This window comes from Rhinolophus sinicus, linkage group LG01, assembly GCF_036562045.2.
Source record: "Rhinolophus sinicus isolate RSC01 linkage group LG01, ASM3656204v1, whole genome shotgun sequence".
Taxonomy (NCBI): domain Eukaryota; kingdom Metazoa; phylum Chordata; class Mammalia; order Chiroptera; family Rhinolophidae; genus Rhinolophus; species Rhinolophus sinicus.
The window spans coordinates 145,560,548-145,579,124 of NC_133751.1; the positions used below are offsets into that span (position 1 = coordinate 145,560,548).

The 18,577-nt window shown below is 38.5% G+C and overlaps 1 protein-coding gene across 1 annotated transcript in view; it reads right to left on the reverse strand.

Moving 5' to 3' along the window:
- The window catches only part of CYTIP (cytohesin 1 interacting protein), a 67,361-nt gene extending 49,048 nt beyond the window's left edge, over nt 1-18,313 (reverse strand). Inside the window, exons 1-2 of the mRNA XM_019727181.2 lie at nt 18,207-18,313; nt 16,579-16,695 (exon numbers count right to left, since the gene is read on the reverse strand). Coding sequence (XP_019582740.2) covers nt 16,579-16,581 — 3 coding nt within the window. The 5' untranslated portion in view covers nt 16,582-16,695; nt 18,207-18,313. The remainder of the gene's footprint in view (nt 1-16,578; nt 16,696-18,206) is intronic.
- Nucleotides 18,314-18,577: the final 264 nt, after the last annotated feature.

An 18,577-nucleotide genomic window follows, 5' to 3' on the forward strand; every position in this document is an offset into this window, starting at 1 on the left:
TTTGCAATGGCAGGTCAACAAATACCAAGATTCTGTAGCTTTCCAAAAACAGTAATTCTGAAAGTCACACAAAATGTACACCTTAAACTGAACTAGATACTTAAGTGTCTGATCATCCCTTCAGACCAATGTCCAGTAAGGCAGTGTGACCTCAGCATCAAAGTGTATCATACAATTCGTATTTCAGTTGCTTCCTCTTCCTACACCAGGCAACCCCCAATGGTTACCATGAAGTCATACGCTACCTGTGAAGCATATCTGTAGGGGAAAAATGTGGATAGAGATGGATAGAAACCTAGAGGTTGGCTTTTAACAATCTCCTCAAAAGTAATGATTTAAAGTAGTTTTAATGTTAAAAGTAATGATAAATGAAAGGGAAAATGAAGTGAAGTAACACTGTGGATACCAACTTGTGTGAAGTAAGAGTAGGCAACATGACAGAAAGCTCCTACACGTAGTCAGAAATATTTATCCAAAGATATTGACCTAGTTTTTCTGATAAAAGTTTTTCAAATACCCTTAAATATGAGCACACAAGCTCTCTTTGAATTGTAACTCTGGTTCTAAGCCCTTATAAACACATCATCACTGAATCTTAATGATTGTTTGCTCTAACTCTGTCGAGGCTACACTGAGAAGAGCTCTTGATGCTTGAATGTTCCGATTAAGACCTCTGTGAGGGAAGATCATAGTATGTGCATTGCAGATATAGATGCGAATGTTGGACGGGGGGGCGGGGGGGAGTGGAGATTATCTCCAGGGCCAGGTTGGTCTGATTCAGGGTTATCAAGTTCAAGTGATGTGGCACCCAGAGAGAACAAACATGTCAAATAATGTCCTGTGAGCAGAAGAGCTTGAGAGCTGACTGAGAAATCCAAGTATGAGAGTATAAAGGACAGTATAGAAGAAATGACAGAGAAACAAAAAGAACAACACATAACAAGAATGGGTTCTGAAACAAATTCTGTGAACAGGGCCTTCCATCCTGTCTCCACATCTCTCATGCATAGCTTACTTTGCTTTGTTTGGTCAGGAGATGAGTTTCTTCAATACCTGACCTCAGCTGGTGTTACATACCTAGTCTCAATACCAGAGGAGCAGCAAAGATATTACCAGTTGTTCAGTCCCTGTTCTGATAGGCACTTATAATATTTATTACCACAAAATCTAAGAGCAAACAAGGTTCAGCTTTCACACTCCGCCTTCATCTTTTCTACCAAGAGTTTCACCTTCATACTAATTTAACCAGTGCCAAACACGCAATAAAGGCTTTTGAGCCATTCAGGTGAGCTTCACCGGAAAGGGGTAGGGCTTTATGCACTGAATGTAGTTTCTAGAGGATGCAGTTTCGATGCACCTGTTCACATGAAACTCAGCATCACACTCGCCTCTTTCCCCTTCACAATCAAAATGTCACTTGTAAGAAATCTCCTGGACAAAGAAGAAAGCTCAAGGCATCTGTTAGTTGCCCCAAAGGAATCATTCTATCAGCACCTTTTCTAGCTACCCCTAGCAATTGTCCCTGATGAGATTTCATACCCTCAATTCTGCTTTTGAGATAACAGACAGCAGCTTCATAAACATGAGCCACTACCATCCCTCCCTTTTTAGCCTAGCTCAGTGCAGAGAGCTGCCTCCTCTCAACCCTAATTCAACCATTTAATTTCCTAGACATTCAGTGAGCATCTATTGCATACAAAGCTGTGAGATAAAGATCTAGACAATAGAGGGATGAGCCCAAGATGAAAAGATACTTGTGGCAAATTGTATTTTCCAAAGGTGGCCTTATCGATATAGCCCATCCCACCTGCTCTCCTTACAGTGTGATTTTTGAGAGGTGGGATGTATATTCTCCCCTTTGAGTCTGGATAAGCCTCTGACGACTACAGAAATGCAAGTAGTGATGTCCAAGTGTAAGTTATAAGAGGCAATGCAGCTTCTGCCCAGTTCTCTTGGGATATTTGGAATCCAACCACCACATTCTGAAGAAGCCAAACAGCTATGTAGAAGACTCTGTATAGGTGTTCTAACTACTGTCTCATTCAGCTGAGAGCAGCATCGAACACCGCACATGTGAGTGATGACTCTAGCCCCAACCTCTGAGCCGCCAGCTGAGGACCAAGGGAGCAAAGATGAGATGTTCACACTGAGCCCTGGCCATATTGCAGATCTGTGAGCCGATAAATGTTGGTTAGTTTAAGCCACTATGTCTTGGGATCATTTGTTATGTAACAGTAGATAACCAGAACATATACACAGCATGACCTTAGAGAGCTTATTGTTAATTCAGGAAAATAAGCATGTTCACAAATGACTATATGTTCAAGGTATAATACAACTACTTTAAGAGATCCACAAACTAAAATAAATGTGTACACATGTGTGAATATATCCCGCTTTATACATAGACTATTTCTAAACACATTATAACTTAGTACTTACACCTCTGTGAGTAGTTCTTGGGTTTAAAGGAAGAAAGACTTCATTTTGTGTATCCTTGGTATGTTTTAATCCTTACCTTATATATGTACTTCTATAACTTCAAAAACAGTTTAAGCTTCTAAAATAATTGTAAATTAAGAGGGAAAGCGCTAAAGAAGTGCTGCAGGTACCACATGAGGACTGTATTGCTGATGCCCCCTGAGGACAGTATATCACCAACCTATTGGAAATAGCTGCATTTTCTCCCTCTCTGCCTGAGTTTTCATATCTACAGAGATAACATCTCTTAAAATGTGTATACATTTTTGGGGCATCCCCAGTATATAAATATTGCACCAACCTCATTGGTTTTTGTGAAAATTAAAGAGCTGTAGAAGAACCTGACACAATACTAAGCACTCAATAAATATTAAGAAAAATATCTAAGAAATCCTAAGTTGCTGAACACTGGCAGTGCATGAAGACACCTCAGTCCCAAGTGGCAAAATCAGACTATTGCTTTAGGGAGAGAAACATTCTCTCTCCTCTCTAGATTAAAGGATTAAAAGGATTCAGCATTTTTAGGTGCAGTTGCAAGAGAGGGTATAGGATGTTTTTTATAACAATGTGAGAACTGCAAACACCACATTGACTTATATTTTCCAAAATGTTTCAAGACCACTAGTCAAAACCTTCCCTCCCACTTCCTCATTCTGCTTCCCTTTCACGATTCTCAGTGGGTGTGACAAGTTGTCTGCATATTATAGATGACTGCCATCCATCCATAAGAGGCCAAGGAGATTAGTGCTCATAATACTATTGCATCTAACATTTAGTTTCTCCCTGAATTTTGAGAAACATTGCATTGTCTCAATTATGTTAAAGGAACACTGATCTTTACATTTGTTCTCATGTATAGTTTTCTCATTCAAGTTATAGAAGATGGGGTAGGTCACCCAAAAGATGGAGTGGGGTTGAGTTGTCTTCCCCAAAGTGCCCCATAATCTAAAAAGTTTGTGAACATGATCTAGTTCTAGAGGTATGAAGGTCTGGAGTAGTCAGTGTAAAGGAAATGGATAAGGTTACGGTGCTCACAGGATTCACGACGCGAGAGCATAACCATAGCACTTTCATAATTGTCAATGAGTTAGCTTAAGTTCCGTAGATTTCAGGGTAATGGCATCATTATTTGGCTTGCAAAGTCCAATGAGTAATGAGCAGTTCCTCTCTGACTCAAGAACTTCTATTTTTTCCTGTTTGGTTTAACTTATCCCAGTATCTTAGAAACAGATGAAATATCATTTTAGCTCCTTAATGGTGACTGGAATTGATGCTTTTTGTTGTTGTTGTTGTTGCTGTTGTTGTTTGTTTTTGTTTTTTTATGAATCAGATGTTTCACCTCATCGAAATTTCTGGCATTTCAGGAAAAAATGTTTATCTCTATTTTCCTTTCTTTGACTTAGAGATGATAGCCTCTCAAATGTTAGAGAACTCACAAAGAATTAAACAAATAAACAAAAAGTAAAATCCTTCCAAAAAAAAGAGAGAAATCATGCTAAATGTGGTCAAGAGCCAATCTGCTGAATTTTACTAAAATTTAGCCACTTTAAATCCCTTTTGGTATAAACTGGGTGAAACTGAATAAACCAAGAGACTGACTAAATAACAAACAAAATCTCACTGATTCCATCACTATGTAGTGAATATGAACAAATGTGTATGTGAATTGTAATGAATATGAAACATGAACTATACAAATCGGATACTTGAAATTCTCTATGATACATTGAGTGGAATTGCATAGGGGCATGAAGCATTCCTAATTAGCTCTATAGGAAGTTCTTGAACAGGAAAAAATTACCTTTAAAGATTTTGTGACAATACTTAGCTGAGACTTCTGAAAGCTGGTTCAAGCCACCAGAAAAGAAAAAAAAAAATTACAGAAGATTTATATGATGCAACTGTCAGCCCCAGCCCTCTTCCAGACCACTTTTCCCTCCTTTTCATTGTCTCTGCCTATGGCAACATTCAGGAAAAGGAAACGGAAGGCCATATTTAGATAACAATGAGCCAATGATTCTCTTTGATATCTTCTAAGTACCCTTTCATCACTAAGTCTTGAGCAAATGGATCTCTTCCACAAGAAAGCTACACAGCATAAGATGAATAAGGTCTGAGGAGCTAATGTATATACAACATGTGGCTATACTTGATAACACTGTATTGTATAACTGAAATTTGCCCAAAGCGTAGAACTTAAATGTTCTCACCAGAAAAAGAAAAAAGTTAAATATTCGAGGTGCTCAATGTGCTAATTAACTCGATGAGGGGAATCCTTTCACAGTGTATACATATATCAAATCAACACGCTGTACACTTGAAATATCTTACAATTGTATTTGTCAATTATACCTCAATAAAGCTGAAGGAAAAAAAAAAGAACTCTACTGAGGTTGATATTACTTTGCTTCAAACCAACAAAAAATAGAGTCCCACTAACCCATGGCTTTTGGCTAAATACACCTTCTATTCTTAGCCTCCTGGGTCATACCTCTTTCTCCACCACTGAAAGTGCTTCTTCAGTGATCTGATTAGACCAAATTGACACCCACTCTAACTTCATCCCATCTAGGTAAGGAATGTCTACATTTTCTTATCCATCTATCAAAGTGCGCAGGTGCGTGCGTACACCCCTACTCCCCCCCACACACACAGCCCCATACTTAGCATAGAGAGTAAAAATTTAAATTTGTTCCTTATATGTTCTTTCTTATTTTATGTATTGTTATAATGAGTTTAAAAATTTGTCATAAAAAGGTGTTTTCTTAATATTAATAAAACTTTTAGATCATGCCAAAGAATAAGCATATTTGCAGGGTTACATAGGAATCACTGAGGTTAATGATGTTGATCTAATAACTCAAGCACCTCTCTCTCTGTCCCCAAGAGGGGTGATTTCAACTACATTACTTCATGTTATTTTATTTATTTATTTTTTTGCCAAGAATTAACAGCTCTAAGCCCATAACAACCAACACTCAGCAGATAGTACAAACAAAAATGAAATAAAACAGAAAACTAATGCCTAGTGACATTCCCGCCCCAGAATGGACTATTCAGGCTTCCTCACTGATTGGGACTCTGGAGGCTGACAGACTGTGTTTCTCCTTAGATGGGGCTGACTTGCCCTTAAGAAGACCCTTTGCTCGCCTTGTGTTATGGACTGCATGTTCTTCCCCTCAAAAAAACTTGTATATTGATACCTTAATACCTAATGTGATGGTATTTGGAAATGAAGCTTTTCAGAGATAATTAGGTCCTAAAGTGGAGCCCCAAGGATGAGATTCGTGCCCTTAGAAGATAAAGAAGCTTGCCTCTCTCTCTCTGCTCTCTCCACCATGTGAGAATACAGCAAGAAGGAAGCAAGCTCTCATCAGAACTTGACCATGCTGGCACCGTGATCTTGACCTTCCCACTCTCCAGAACTGTGAGATATAAAAGTTTGTTGTTTAAGCCACCCAATCAATGGCATTTTTTTATTGCAGCCCAAGACTAAGACTTCTTGAAACCTCTGATAACTGTCAAAACCAACAGACCCAAAAGGTTGTTCTAGTCATGGTGTTGCCAGTGTGTCCCATACTAGGAAGAACTCCGGGACACACCCACCTCAGAACCAAGGGAACTATAAACAGAGCTCACTAGCAACTATGTGTCAAATATTGTATTAATTTTTAATGTGCTCCATAAGTTGAGAATAATATCCAATGAACCGAAGTTTCCTAAATTCTCTCAGCCTCAGTAACTTCAAATGCAAAATGTAAATAATATATTTGTTTTTGTAGGCTTGTTCTGAAGATATGGAAAAAAATACCTACAACAGTGCCTAGAATATAGTCACTCAAAAATAAAAAAATAAGAAGAGGAGGAGGAGGAGGGTACTAGTAAAAGAAGTAGTAGCAGTAGTAGTAGACATGGTAGCAGTAAAAGTAGTAGTTATAATAATCATAGAAGTAGTAGTAGCTATAGCAGAAGTAGCAGCAGTGGAACAACAACAAATAGCATAAATAGCGGTAGTAGTGATAGCAACAGCAATAGACATAGTAGAACTAGTGACAGTAGTAGTAGTACTACAAGTAGTAGGAGGAGTAGAAGTAGGATTAGTAGTAGGCATAGCAGCGATAACACTAATGAAGCCACTTGCAATGCTATTGAAGAATGACGAGAAGAGAGAAGAAAGATGAGACCTGGGACATTACAGACTGATCAAGTTAAAGAGCAATCGATTGTGGCGGGTGTTAAGATACTAAGGTTCAAGAAATCTGAATCAGCGAAGTCTGCTTCTGAGCAGAACAAAGAAGAACCTACAGAAGGCATCAGGCAGAAATGGCAGCAGTGCTTCATGCAAATCCTCTCTAATGAGTCTATTCACAGGGTGGGTCCATTCTCAGTCAGAGGTCACTCTATGGGCCTCCAAGCAACCTCCAGGAATGTTAGATCTGCAATCAGATACTGAAAGAATCCTTGGATCCAGCAAGGCACATTCACGGTTTTTGTTCATGAAAAGAACTCACTGTTTATATATTTTACTTTTTAACCTGTATTAAGTAACACTGAGAAAACACCCCAAAATTTTAACGAACCAAAAACATAGATTAATGATTTTCATTTCCCCATTGCTTGACAGAGCCTGGCCAAGCTTGGTTTGGATGATTTACTGCTCTGTCATCCCAGTGCTTGTGGAATACCAATGTGTGCTGTGTCACACGCATCATGCACGTGTCCCCCATGGCAGACGGCCCTGGAAGCATCAGACCCACAAGAGTCAGGCCTCTCTCTTACAGGTTGTGGATTGTTTCTCTAGGAAACTTTCTCTGATCATCCTCTTCAAAGGCCCATCTGAGTGCCCTGTTGCATACTATATTCTGCCACAGTGTGGGGGATTTTTCTCACCACACCATACTGTAATTGGCTCTCTCTTTTCTGCATTTCCAATAAATATAAGCTCCTTTGGGGCAGGGATTCTTTCCTTTATAAGGGACTTTTTTCCCTTATATTTCTAGCACCTAGAAGAGTATGTGGCAATGGTTGGTGCCCTCTCTATTTGCTAAATGAATGACTGAATGCTGAAGGTAGAAGCAATGGTGGCAAGATTACATCAGAGTTTAATAGCAACAGGGAACAGCAAGAGGTAACAGACTAGCAAGAGGAAACAGAAGAGCTATGTGACATGGAGTAAAATCCCAGGCTGATACAGCTCCATACTCCTACCAAGCCTCAGTGACTCTAGTGGCATTTGAGCCTACCTATTGACCTTCCTATTTTAAATTAGCATTTTACAATTCTGGTGTGGCTTTTATATTCACAAAGCGGCAGCCAAAGTCTTAGTTGCACTACCAGTTTGTGTGTACCCACGGAAAGATGAACTGACCCAAGTGACGAGATGTTCCTGTAAATAGGCGCAACACCATTTGCATTTGAAAATTTGGCACTTGGGACAGGGTACTTGGTGGCAGCCAAAACTGCCTTCAGAGAAAAATTGGAGATGGAAGACAAAAGGTGAGAGTGGAGGAGTGTGAATTCATATACATCATCTCCTTGGCTCAGCAGAGCAAAGCAGCAAAACAATGCATATGCCATGCTGATTAATGCCCTGGGACTAGGTGACATCATGCTTTGTGGATCCAACAACCAGAATCTCATCTCCTGGGCTGATGGAGAACCTCCATGGAATCTTACTGAGACTGAGGAAAAAGAAAATGCTCTATATAAAACCGTCCAATGACAACTCAATGGAAAATGAAGTTTAATTATACTTTCCTTCTGTTCAAGTTTATTAGACATAAAAAAAAATCATGTTTATGCTTTCACCAAAATACACTGATACTTCCTAAAACAGATTGAAAGAAAACAACGTTCTTTTCTGCCATGCTAACCTAAGAGGACACTCACTGTTAGAATAGGTGGTGGTAGGCAAGCTAGTGTGTCAAGGAGGCCTTGGAGAGAGTCCAGAGTAATCACAAGAGACCGAAACTGAAAGTATGAACTTGTGTGGACCAGGGATCTGGTATGCTGAGAACAAGCACGTAAGGGCCCGACCCTGGGAGGGTTTGACTAGAAACAAGAGGTCCAGGTGATAACTAAAAATGTGGGGAAATAAATTCTCCTGACCATGAAGCAGTACCTATAGGCAGGAGATAAATGCATCCAACTTCCCAGGAGAGAAAAGTATCTGAAGAAAACAATTAGAACTTCAAACTCCTGTAAGACATATTAGAAAAGTCTAATTCAAATGAGAGTAGGGAAAGTTGCAAACTTCTGCATACTTAGACTACAGAAAAATACAAGCAACAGCTAACTGGCAAATTATATCTGCTTTTGCTGCTCCTTCCCCCATGCCCCGAAATTTATAATATAGCATGAATTGAAAAGTTCACAGACTTAAAGAGAAAATGCTGGAGACTGAATTGCAAGACTCATTCCTTTGAAAATGTCTTAACCAGACATTTTAGAGGTAATGCTGAAAATCTATGTGACATCTATAATAATGTGAGTTTGGACAGGGAACTGGTTTGTTTTAGGAAAACAGTGACTTTTATCAGCATATCCCAGGGGATGGGTTGGCTGTTTTTTTCAAGTGTAGACAAAGAAGTACAGGTCTGTCTTTTCAGTTGTTCTATTGGCTCCAATGCTTTGAAGGTGCTAGTCAAAAGCACTAATTGTTCTAATATTTTTATTTGCGCTAAGATCCATTCCAGCTCTGCCATCACTTCAGATATGAAAGCACAGGCATGTGCTTCTCATCATTTTCAATGATCTGCCTTTTTAAATTTTGTTTCTGTATTACCCCCTGTATTTCTTTCTTTATTTTCTTATTTGAAATAAGTCTCCCCATTATTATCTCTATTTGTTTTAGGCAGTTTGTAGAATATAGAGGTCCCTGCACCACCAATAGCTATTGAGAACATTTGTCTTTACTCTTCTAATTCTTTTTTATTGTTATTAGTTTTAACTAGATGAGACAATTATGCTTAAATAATTACGTATCCTCTCTTGTTCCACTTCAACTGCTATCTAATAACCATTTTCTTTTCTCACTAATAAATACTCACAACGTGATTTTAATTGAATAGTCCATCCTATAGTACCATATTTTCCAGTTATTGCCAACTAATCCAATTTTATTAAATATTAAGTTGTTTCTAATATTTCAGTATTAGAAATAATGGTGTGATAAAAATTTGGACATAAATCTTTGTTCACATAGCCATTTCCTTAGGATAAATCTTTCCATAAAAATATTTTGGTTTGAAAAATATGGCTGTTTTTGATTCTCAATGGATATTGCTAAATTATTGGCAGAAAGGTTGTACATGAAATCATTGCTCCGACAGAATTCCTGACAACTTTGATAGTTACCAGTTAAAAAATCTTCACTAATATGTGCTCTGTGAAAAATGCCACCTAATTTTTGTTTCAATTTGAATTTTTGAAAATTTGTTTTTCTTGTGTTACAAAAGAGGGTGAGTATTTTTCATATTTTTAAACCATTTCTGTTTCCTCTTTTGTGATTTTATTACAAGTATGTATTTAAAAATCACTTTTTCTTAAATGTGTTAGCTATTATCTTTTCATTTTGTTTGACATACAGAATTTTAAAATTTTATCCATTAATCTTTTCCTCTGCAATTTCCTTAATAGCTTTCATTCAAGTTATTTTGGTTTAACTATTTAAATTTAACTCTTTAAACTATCTGGAGTGAAATGGGTAATTATTTTTACAGGGGAGTGCACTAACCTGAATTTTTTTTTTTTATCTGAATAATCAATTTCATCAAACAGCATCGTAAAATTACCCATCCCCTGTCTCACTGATCTATGGTGCTTCATTTATCTTATTAAACTTTTCTATATTCTAGTTTGTATTGTCAGCCTATTTGTTTTTATTACATTAATATCACTGATCTTTAGATACCTAGTACTATGTTGTTCTTACAATTGTGGCTTTTTGCAACCTAGTAGAGTAATTAAGAATCCCAACCCTATTCTGGAACCAGGGTGCTTGTTCTCACATTTTAATGCTGCCCATTACTAGCTGTCTAATAATGGGCTAGTTACGGCCTCTGTGACGCTGTCAAATGGGTACACCAATATTATTTCCATCATGAGATTGTGATGAAGATTAAATTGGTTAATCAATCAAGAGCTTAGAAGAGGCCTTGGCACATAGAAAGTACCACAGAAGTGTTAGCTATTATTGTTGTCATTATTCTACGTTAGTATATTAAGTCCTTCTTATAACCTCATCTTCCAAAATGTTCATGGATATTTCATCTGTTTTTCTTTCAGGCAACCTTCATTTTTCAAATAAAACCAGATTTCTTTATTTTTTCTGATGATAAAAAAGTACATGTCCATTATAAGAACACTTTCAGAAACTGCATAAATATAATTTAAAATCACTTATAATCCCATCACCCAGTGACACATGTCCTTAGCACTTACCTAGAAAATTACCAAATATTAACTCTTTGCTAGTTGTGCAAAGCCTCTTATCAGATAGAAGGTAGTCTTAGAGACCAAAGCCCAGAATGGGTGTTTGCTGCTAAATGTGAAAGAATAACATATCAAGCAAATGCCAATTTTAAACAAGTGGCTAAATTTCTCAGAGCTATACTGTGTCTAAATTGCCAGCTACAATACTGTCTTTCTCTGCTTCTTATTCCTGGTTTAAAGACCAATTAAAGTTGCGAACACAGAAGAGTGTTCTAAGAAAACAGAATCACAACTTTGGGGAACTGCCGTTTTTCAGGTTACAATGAGTCACTGCAGAATTACATCTTTCAAACAGTAACTGTGATACAGAGTTCTGTGGCAGCCCTGAAGTGGCTGCGCTATCAATGACACAGCTTCCAGGAAGAGGTCCTCTGTTCCCCAACTGTGCTGCTGCCTAGTTGTAGCAGGGTCAGTATCTACGAGTATAAAAGCAGAGAGGAGGCAGAAGACTGAACCACGTCTACTATTTGTTAGACATTCTCTGTCCAAGGGATGGAGTCATATCACAGAACATTACTTGGTCCCATAAAAAAGTGAAGAAATCTTAAAATGTTATTCATTTGGAAAGCAGATTTTTCTATTTTGGCCACCTGTGACTCTTATAATTATATTTTAATATAAGTTTTTAATAGACTATTTTTTTAAAGCAGTTTCAGGTTCACAGAAAAATGGAACAGAAAGTATGGAGTTTTTATACACCTCTTGCCGACCCCCCACACACACACACACAAATACACTCAACCTCCTCCACTAGCAACATCCCCCACCAGATTTGTTATAATTGATGAACCTATACTGACACATCATTAGCACCCAAGTCCATAGTTTATATTAGGGTTCACTTTTGGTGTTGCATATTCTATGGGGTTTGATAAGTATATTATGACACGTATCCATTATGTAAGATCATAAAGATTAGTTTCACTGCCCTAAAAATTCTCTGTGCTCTGCCTACTTATTTCTCTCTTCCTCCAACCCACTAGAAACTACTGATCTTTTTACTGTCTCCATAGTTTTGCCTTTTCTAGAATGGCATATAATTAGAATCATATACTATGTAGCCTTTTCACATTGGCTTCTTTCACTTACTAATACACATTTAAGTTTCTTCCATGTCGTTTCATGGCTTGATAGCACATTCATATTTAGTACTGAATAATATTCCATTGTCTGGAGGCACCACAGTTTAATCTGTTTACCTACTGAAGGACACCTTGGTTGCTTCCAAGGTTTAGCAAATACATGTTGGATAATAGTCTTTTATTAGATATGTCTTTTGCAAGCAATTTCTTCCTGTCCATGGCTTGTTTTCTCATTATCCTGACACTGTCTCTCACAAATAGTCGTAACTTTATATCAATTAATTTTTGCCCCCAAAAGTACACAAATGTTAATAGGCTACTACGTGCATTTTTCCCTCTTACCCCAAAATTGGCCACTAGGGCCCCAATTTGGGATTGAGAAGCTGGAGAACTAACAACTGGAACCACTGTCTCCCTCAAGGGTTACTAAGGGACAGGTAAATGGCTCCACTGCTCTCAACTGTCAAGCAGACTGTGCCTTCCCCTTTCCCAGTGGCATCTAAAAGGAAGACTGGAGTGGGAAGAACACACTGTGAGGAGGCGTTGGTGAGGGTGGGAAGGAGTGAGGCTGCAGGTTTTTCATCAGCTCCCCCAAGGACGTGCCTGTCACCACTGAACCAAGTGCAGGTACTGCCAACAGTGCCACTCTTAAAGCTGGGGAGGTGGCCTGTAGGAAGAAGGTAAGGGCGCAATTTCACTTCCAGCTTAGACACTTGCATATGCAGTGGCCTTGCTAGTCTACCCCCTGTACAGATCTGAACTAAAGGGGGAAAGGAAATGTAGAGAAGAGAGAGGGCACAGTCCTGGCACAACTTGCAAGCCATGTCTGTGGGCCAACTGAACTCGAGGGCAGTGGTCAGTTGTGTGTTATCTTGCCACATTCCATGCATGAGGCCTCCTGCAGAATGAACAGACCGAAGAGCAGGAGGCTGGGGTGTTCATGGATAAGACCTTCCTGGTCTGGATTTCCCATAATCAGTGACTGTGCCATGGGGAGGCCCCATGGGCAATAAAAACTCTCATGTGGATGCTGACCACTCAGAGGGCCTCAGCCTTCCAGTCCAACGGAACCAGGAAAGAGTCAAAATCTTATGCAAATGACTATTAAATATGAGAGACTTGTCATTTTCTTCTCCTTCCTCCTTGCCCCAAATCTCCCCAAATTGTAGTAGCCTAGAAAAGGGAGAGAGGGATGGTGTCCCAGAGACATATCACACCCCTATTCCTCTGTTCCCAAAACCTTATATCTAACCTATCATGTCAGAGGGGATAGTTCTAAATCAGTTGAAACTGAATTTTCATAACACTGATTTCAAAAATGAGTTGTGTTTTTCTTTTTGTTTTCTACAGAAAAAAAAATAAATAAACTAACCAAAAGATCATTGTATCTGCCCAAGGAAAAGTGAAATTTGACAAAGCTTAATTGGAGTAGAAAAAACTGTTACTTTCATGTACAAGCCCCAGGCAAGTTCCGACTAGTTAGTAAACTCATTACTCAAAGTAAACAAAATATGATATTGTTGTTAGGAAAAAATTCTCCAGTAAAGTGGTCACAAGTGGAAAGTGAAGGAGAACACCAAATATACACTTTATATTGTATTTTTGATTAATAGTTAGAAGACCCTGAATCAAAGAGCAAACTATACAGGAAGCCTATGAATGCACTCAGCATAGCAGGTTGGTGGTATATTAAAGGAAGAGAGAAACATGGGTTTTGGAATTGGAAAGACCTGGATTCAAATCCCGACTTTGCTGTTTACTACCTCTGTGACCACTCAGAATCCTCATGGAAAAGGGCCACAGTAATGCTTCGTAAGAAGGTTGGCATAAGGGTTAAAGAGGAAAGGTGATAAGCATAACACCTAGCAGATGATAGGTGCTCAAAAAAATGGTGGCTATTGTTATCAGCAGTTTTTTCTTCACTATTTATTTATCATTACCATCTATTATCATGGGAATTTATCCAGAGAAGTAACAGCAGCACTGGGAAAACAAACAAACAAACAAACAAAACCACCATATTTAAGTTGCAATTTGAGATTATGTTAAAAAAAAAAACTGAAAAATTCCTAGGTCAGGGTAGACAAAATTCCTCAAAATAACTAGCATTTGACATTAACTTAGGTACCCTAGTTTAGGGACTACTTTCCAGGTGGGAAAATATTAAAGGGTTAGGATTCAGTTTACCTTCTGTGCCTTATCACAGTCTATCAGTACTAGAAGGAGACTTAGGAAATTAAGCCCCAAAGAAGCTAAATGAGACAGTCTGATCCCACCTTATCCCCACCCATCCTTCATCTCCCCCATCTATTTATTCACTTATTGGCTCTTTCAGTCATAGCATACATTTAAATGCCACTCAATTACATCTTTGTCTTTTAAGAAAGGCACCTAACTCAAGTGTCAGTCCCGTTTCCTCTGCTCTTCATGTTTCATCTTGGGAGAGAGCTTGGCAACAGCCACATGTGAGCCAGCCAGCCGACTCAGTACAACCTGACATTGCACTGAATTACCAGACATAATGTAATGTCATTTAATTACAGTGTATTTGATTGGTGGTCTCTGTGCCCTTCCTCCTTTGACCATTTTTCTCTTCATTCATCACTCCTTCCATTTAGAGTGGGTGGTAGACATGAAGAAATCACCGAATTTGATGCATTCCACTTTGTTCCCTTTCAGAATTTTTTATAATGGTTTTTCTGAGGAAAATCAATTAAACCATTGACTTAAATACTATTTGGGGATCAATTATAATTCCAATTAACTGTGCCATCTGGGCTGTTCATTACCAACCACTCTTGGGAAATATTTGTAATGGTGAGAAAGTGTGTCTCCCATCCTCATGTTTACTCATCTTCTATTCTAGAATCTACCTTCAGACACTAGCCCTGGACCGCCTCCATTCTAGAACTAACTTGCTGGTTGGTCACACGTTGGCTCTGTCTGTTCCAAACCATTTTGCTGGCCACAGAGGGCTTATCACTAACATTCTCCTTCTCTTCCCATCATAAGAGCTAACATTTACTAATCGCTTTATGTACTAGTCACTCTGCTAAGTGCTTTGCACACATTATTGCTTTAAATCCCATGAAATAGACAATGTGGTTCTCCTCTTTTAAAAAAGAGGAACCTGAATCTTAGAGGAGAAAAGCACTTTGTGCAAAGTCACAGGGGATTCAACCCAGGTCTGTGTGACGGCACCACCTCTTCATCTAAGCTGCTCTGAGTCTCTCCCAGAGCCAGGCTCTTTTTTGATTCTGAACCAACAGTCCTCAATGAGATAATCAAGCTTGAGAAACGCCACAGGTTTTTCTCAAAAGTGAGGTCCTACACCTTCAGATTTTACAAAATAAGGACTTTAGGGACACCGCCCCCCTCCCCAACTTCCTGAATCAGAATTACTAGAGGTAATACCCAGAAGCAATCCTTGAACACTCTTCATACTTAAAAGTTTGAGATCTACTGCCCTGTGTTTTTCTTCTATGACACCCAAAGTGTCCTTCAACAAAGCTTTCTTGGAAATAATGCCCTGACCCCTGGTGGTCGAACCCCAAAGTGTGACTGTGCCATGATGGGAATTTGAGGAAATATTTTATGATAACGTTCAAAGCTCACCTTTTGGCTGAAATTTATTTGATTAAGTTTCAGCTGCTTCTGACTGAGCTCTGACTACCTTATTCAGGCCTATCTCACAGAAAGCACATCAAAGCAACTAGTTTGCTGACCTTTTTGATAGCAGCTACAAAAGATACCCTTGCGATCCATAATCAATAAATATCTATCAATTGTCTATCAGCAGATGATACACAGTTGAAAGAACAGGATTCCTGTTTTTGGAAAGGCTAGTGTGGATATAGATAAGAAAATAAACAATTATCTTTCTTTTTCTTACACACACACACACACACACACACACACAGAGAGAAAAAGAGAGAGAGAGAGAGAGAGAGAGAGAGAGAGAGTAAATTTCCATGAGCTGCCTCACTCTACCTCCATCAACAGAATATCATGTTTGAGCTCTACTGCTTAGCCAATTTAAACTTGGCTTCTCACCAGCTCCGTCTTTTCTTTCCTTTAGATAAGAACATTTAACTTTCTTGACCAGTCTTTTCATCCCTTCTTCTTGCAATGATATCACACTCCTGCATTTATTAGAACTTTCTGGTTATTACCAAAAATTGTCTGAATGTCACAAACTCAACATTTGACCTGATACATGCCCATTGTGAAATCCACTGACCATATAAGAAAAAAATAGAAGAGGCCTGGTAGCAAGAATAACAGCAACATAAACACAAATAGCAGTCCAGAATATTTAGGGGCAAAAAACCCTAAGAGCCAACCAGCTTTCTCATTCAACACTTGAATAAAGAATTCCCAGCAATAATTCCCTCAATATTTTATTTGTCTTCACATATAATACTACATTAAACTGTGCTCACATCCTCTCTTCCCCCACATCAAAGAAAATAACAATAACGTATAATAATAATCAACCTGCACATTTCAAACCCACACTTACCATAGAACTTCAGTTCACAAATGAACTTTAGGTGGCAAATTGCTGACAGTGATTTCTGGTCACCACGCCAGAGCATATGAGGTTCGTCTCTTCTGCTCTGAATGAATTCACAGCCCCCTAAAATAAAACAGGACACTGACCTTCTGAAAAGGAAATTCGATCTTCCCCTAATTCACTCTGCCCTCCTCCTCTTTTTTAAAGGGGGTTCCCTCCCATCTATTTATTGCAAGACATGGACAATACCTTACAGGTAAAAGAGAAAAAAGCAACAAAAATTCCGTAATACCTATGTTATTCTCAAGCCCTGTACAAATGGAAAATCAGGGTTCTTTATTCTGTAATGAATCAAGTGGAAAAACAAACCATTTCTTATCTGGAGTCGCTCCCAAATAAATGTTTCACATGTGGCTTTTATGGGGAAACTAAGCTTTCAGATCTTCAAATGCAGCTTACTATAATCTAACTACAAATTTTACTCCACTTGCTTTTGTTTTCAGATTAATAATAAGTGCAATTTAATTGGGGGGAAAGTTCCTTCAATAATTTTTTTTAAAACAAAACCTAAGACTTGCTTAACTTCATGATATTGAACTAAAGCTAGACTCACTTGAGTTTTTTCTTTGAAGTGAAACAGACATCATTTCTGTGGTCTGTCTTTTCAACAGAAAACCATGTTAGCTTTTGTCCACATAACATTCATTTCCAGGCCCTAGAAATCATTTGTAGAGAGAGCAAATTTGCCATATGTACAGCAAGTAGCATACAAATATGTATCATGGAAAACTTTCTGCATATAGAGAAAACCTTAGGATTTGGTTTGGAAACAAGTCACTTTAAAGTCGTGGAAAATAGGACCTATTGCTGCCTTACAGGCAAGATCTGCCACCGATAGTCATTCCAGTTATTCTGCACCTGTAACAGGCACTTAATGCATTACTTCGAGGTACATTTATTATGCGTGATCAGTTGAAAGTTAATATAACCTCTAAAGGAAAAATACGTTCTTCTTGAATTTTTTCATAAGGGACAGCCATTCTTAATAGAAAACAGGTTTTGTTTTCCAAATCACATTTGAACCGCTTACTTATTGAGTTCCTAAAAATAAAGGCAATTCTAAGGTAATAAATACAATCGAAAACATTGCAGCCTATGATTGTCTATTGTGAGATAGAACCCCTTTATTTGCCATCATGAAATATTTAAAAACTTAGGGGGATAGTAATCATAGTAGTTAAACTTTTAACCCATATGAAAGAAATCTAACTCATTTTATGAGTTCCTGCTTAAAAAAAAAAAAAAAAACAGGAAAAGAAAAAGAAAACTGCAATAGTTTCTGCCAGGTATAGCCAAGGTTTTGTGTCATGGGTATAAAACTATACACATTTTAGAAACCAGCTGCTTTGGTACATACTCCCAATTGCCTACATGACACCCTCCACCTCCCTTTCAGGATGGGTCCTCACGGATCAGTCTGTCTGTCCCAATGCTTCTTCCACGTCTGGCCGAGAACTTGTATTCCTCTATACACTAGTCCCTCTAAGAGTCATTAAGTTCAACCCAAATTCCATTTCCCCAGAGTCTCTTGAAAAGCCTTAAAGAAATCTGTCCAGCGTTTGCTTTTTGCCTACCTCTCTCTTGCAGGGCTGGAGGTGACTGGAAGAAGGCAGGAAGGGCTGTGTTCCTGCCCTTTGGGAGATCCTGGCCCGGCACAGAGCTGGGGGAGGGCACAGCTCAGGCAGCTGGAGGAAGAAAAGGAGGAGTAATTTGTGCGCCACTGCAAACATGATACGGTGCCAACAAAAGCACCATTCTTTTTCCCAAGAAGTTCGAAGTGCTTTGCAAAAATTAACTCATGAGACCAAGTAGTCATTGAGCAATTCTTACTTTTTTATGCCCTTCAGATAATTACCGCAAGCAAAGTCACTAGGAAAGAGAGTCTGCTCATTGTTTCATGATTCCTTAGATATTTATTGAGCATCTATTACGTTTTGGGTCCTGG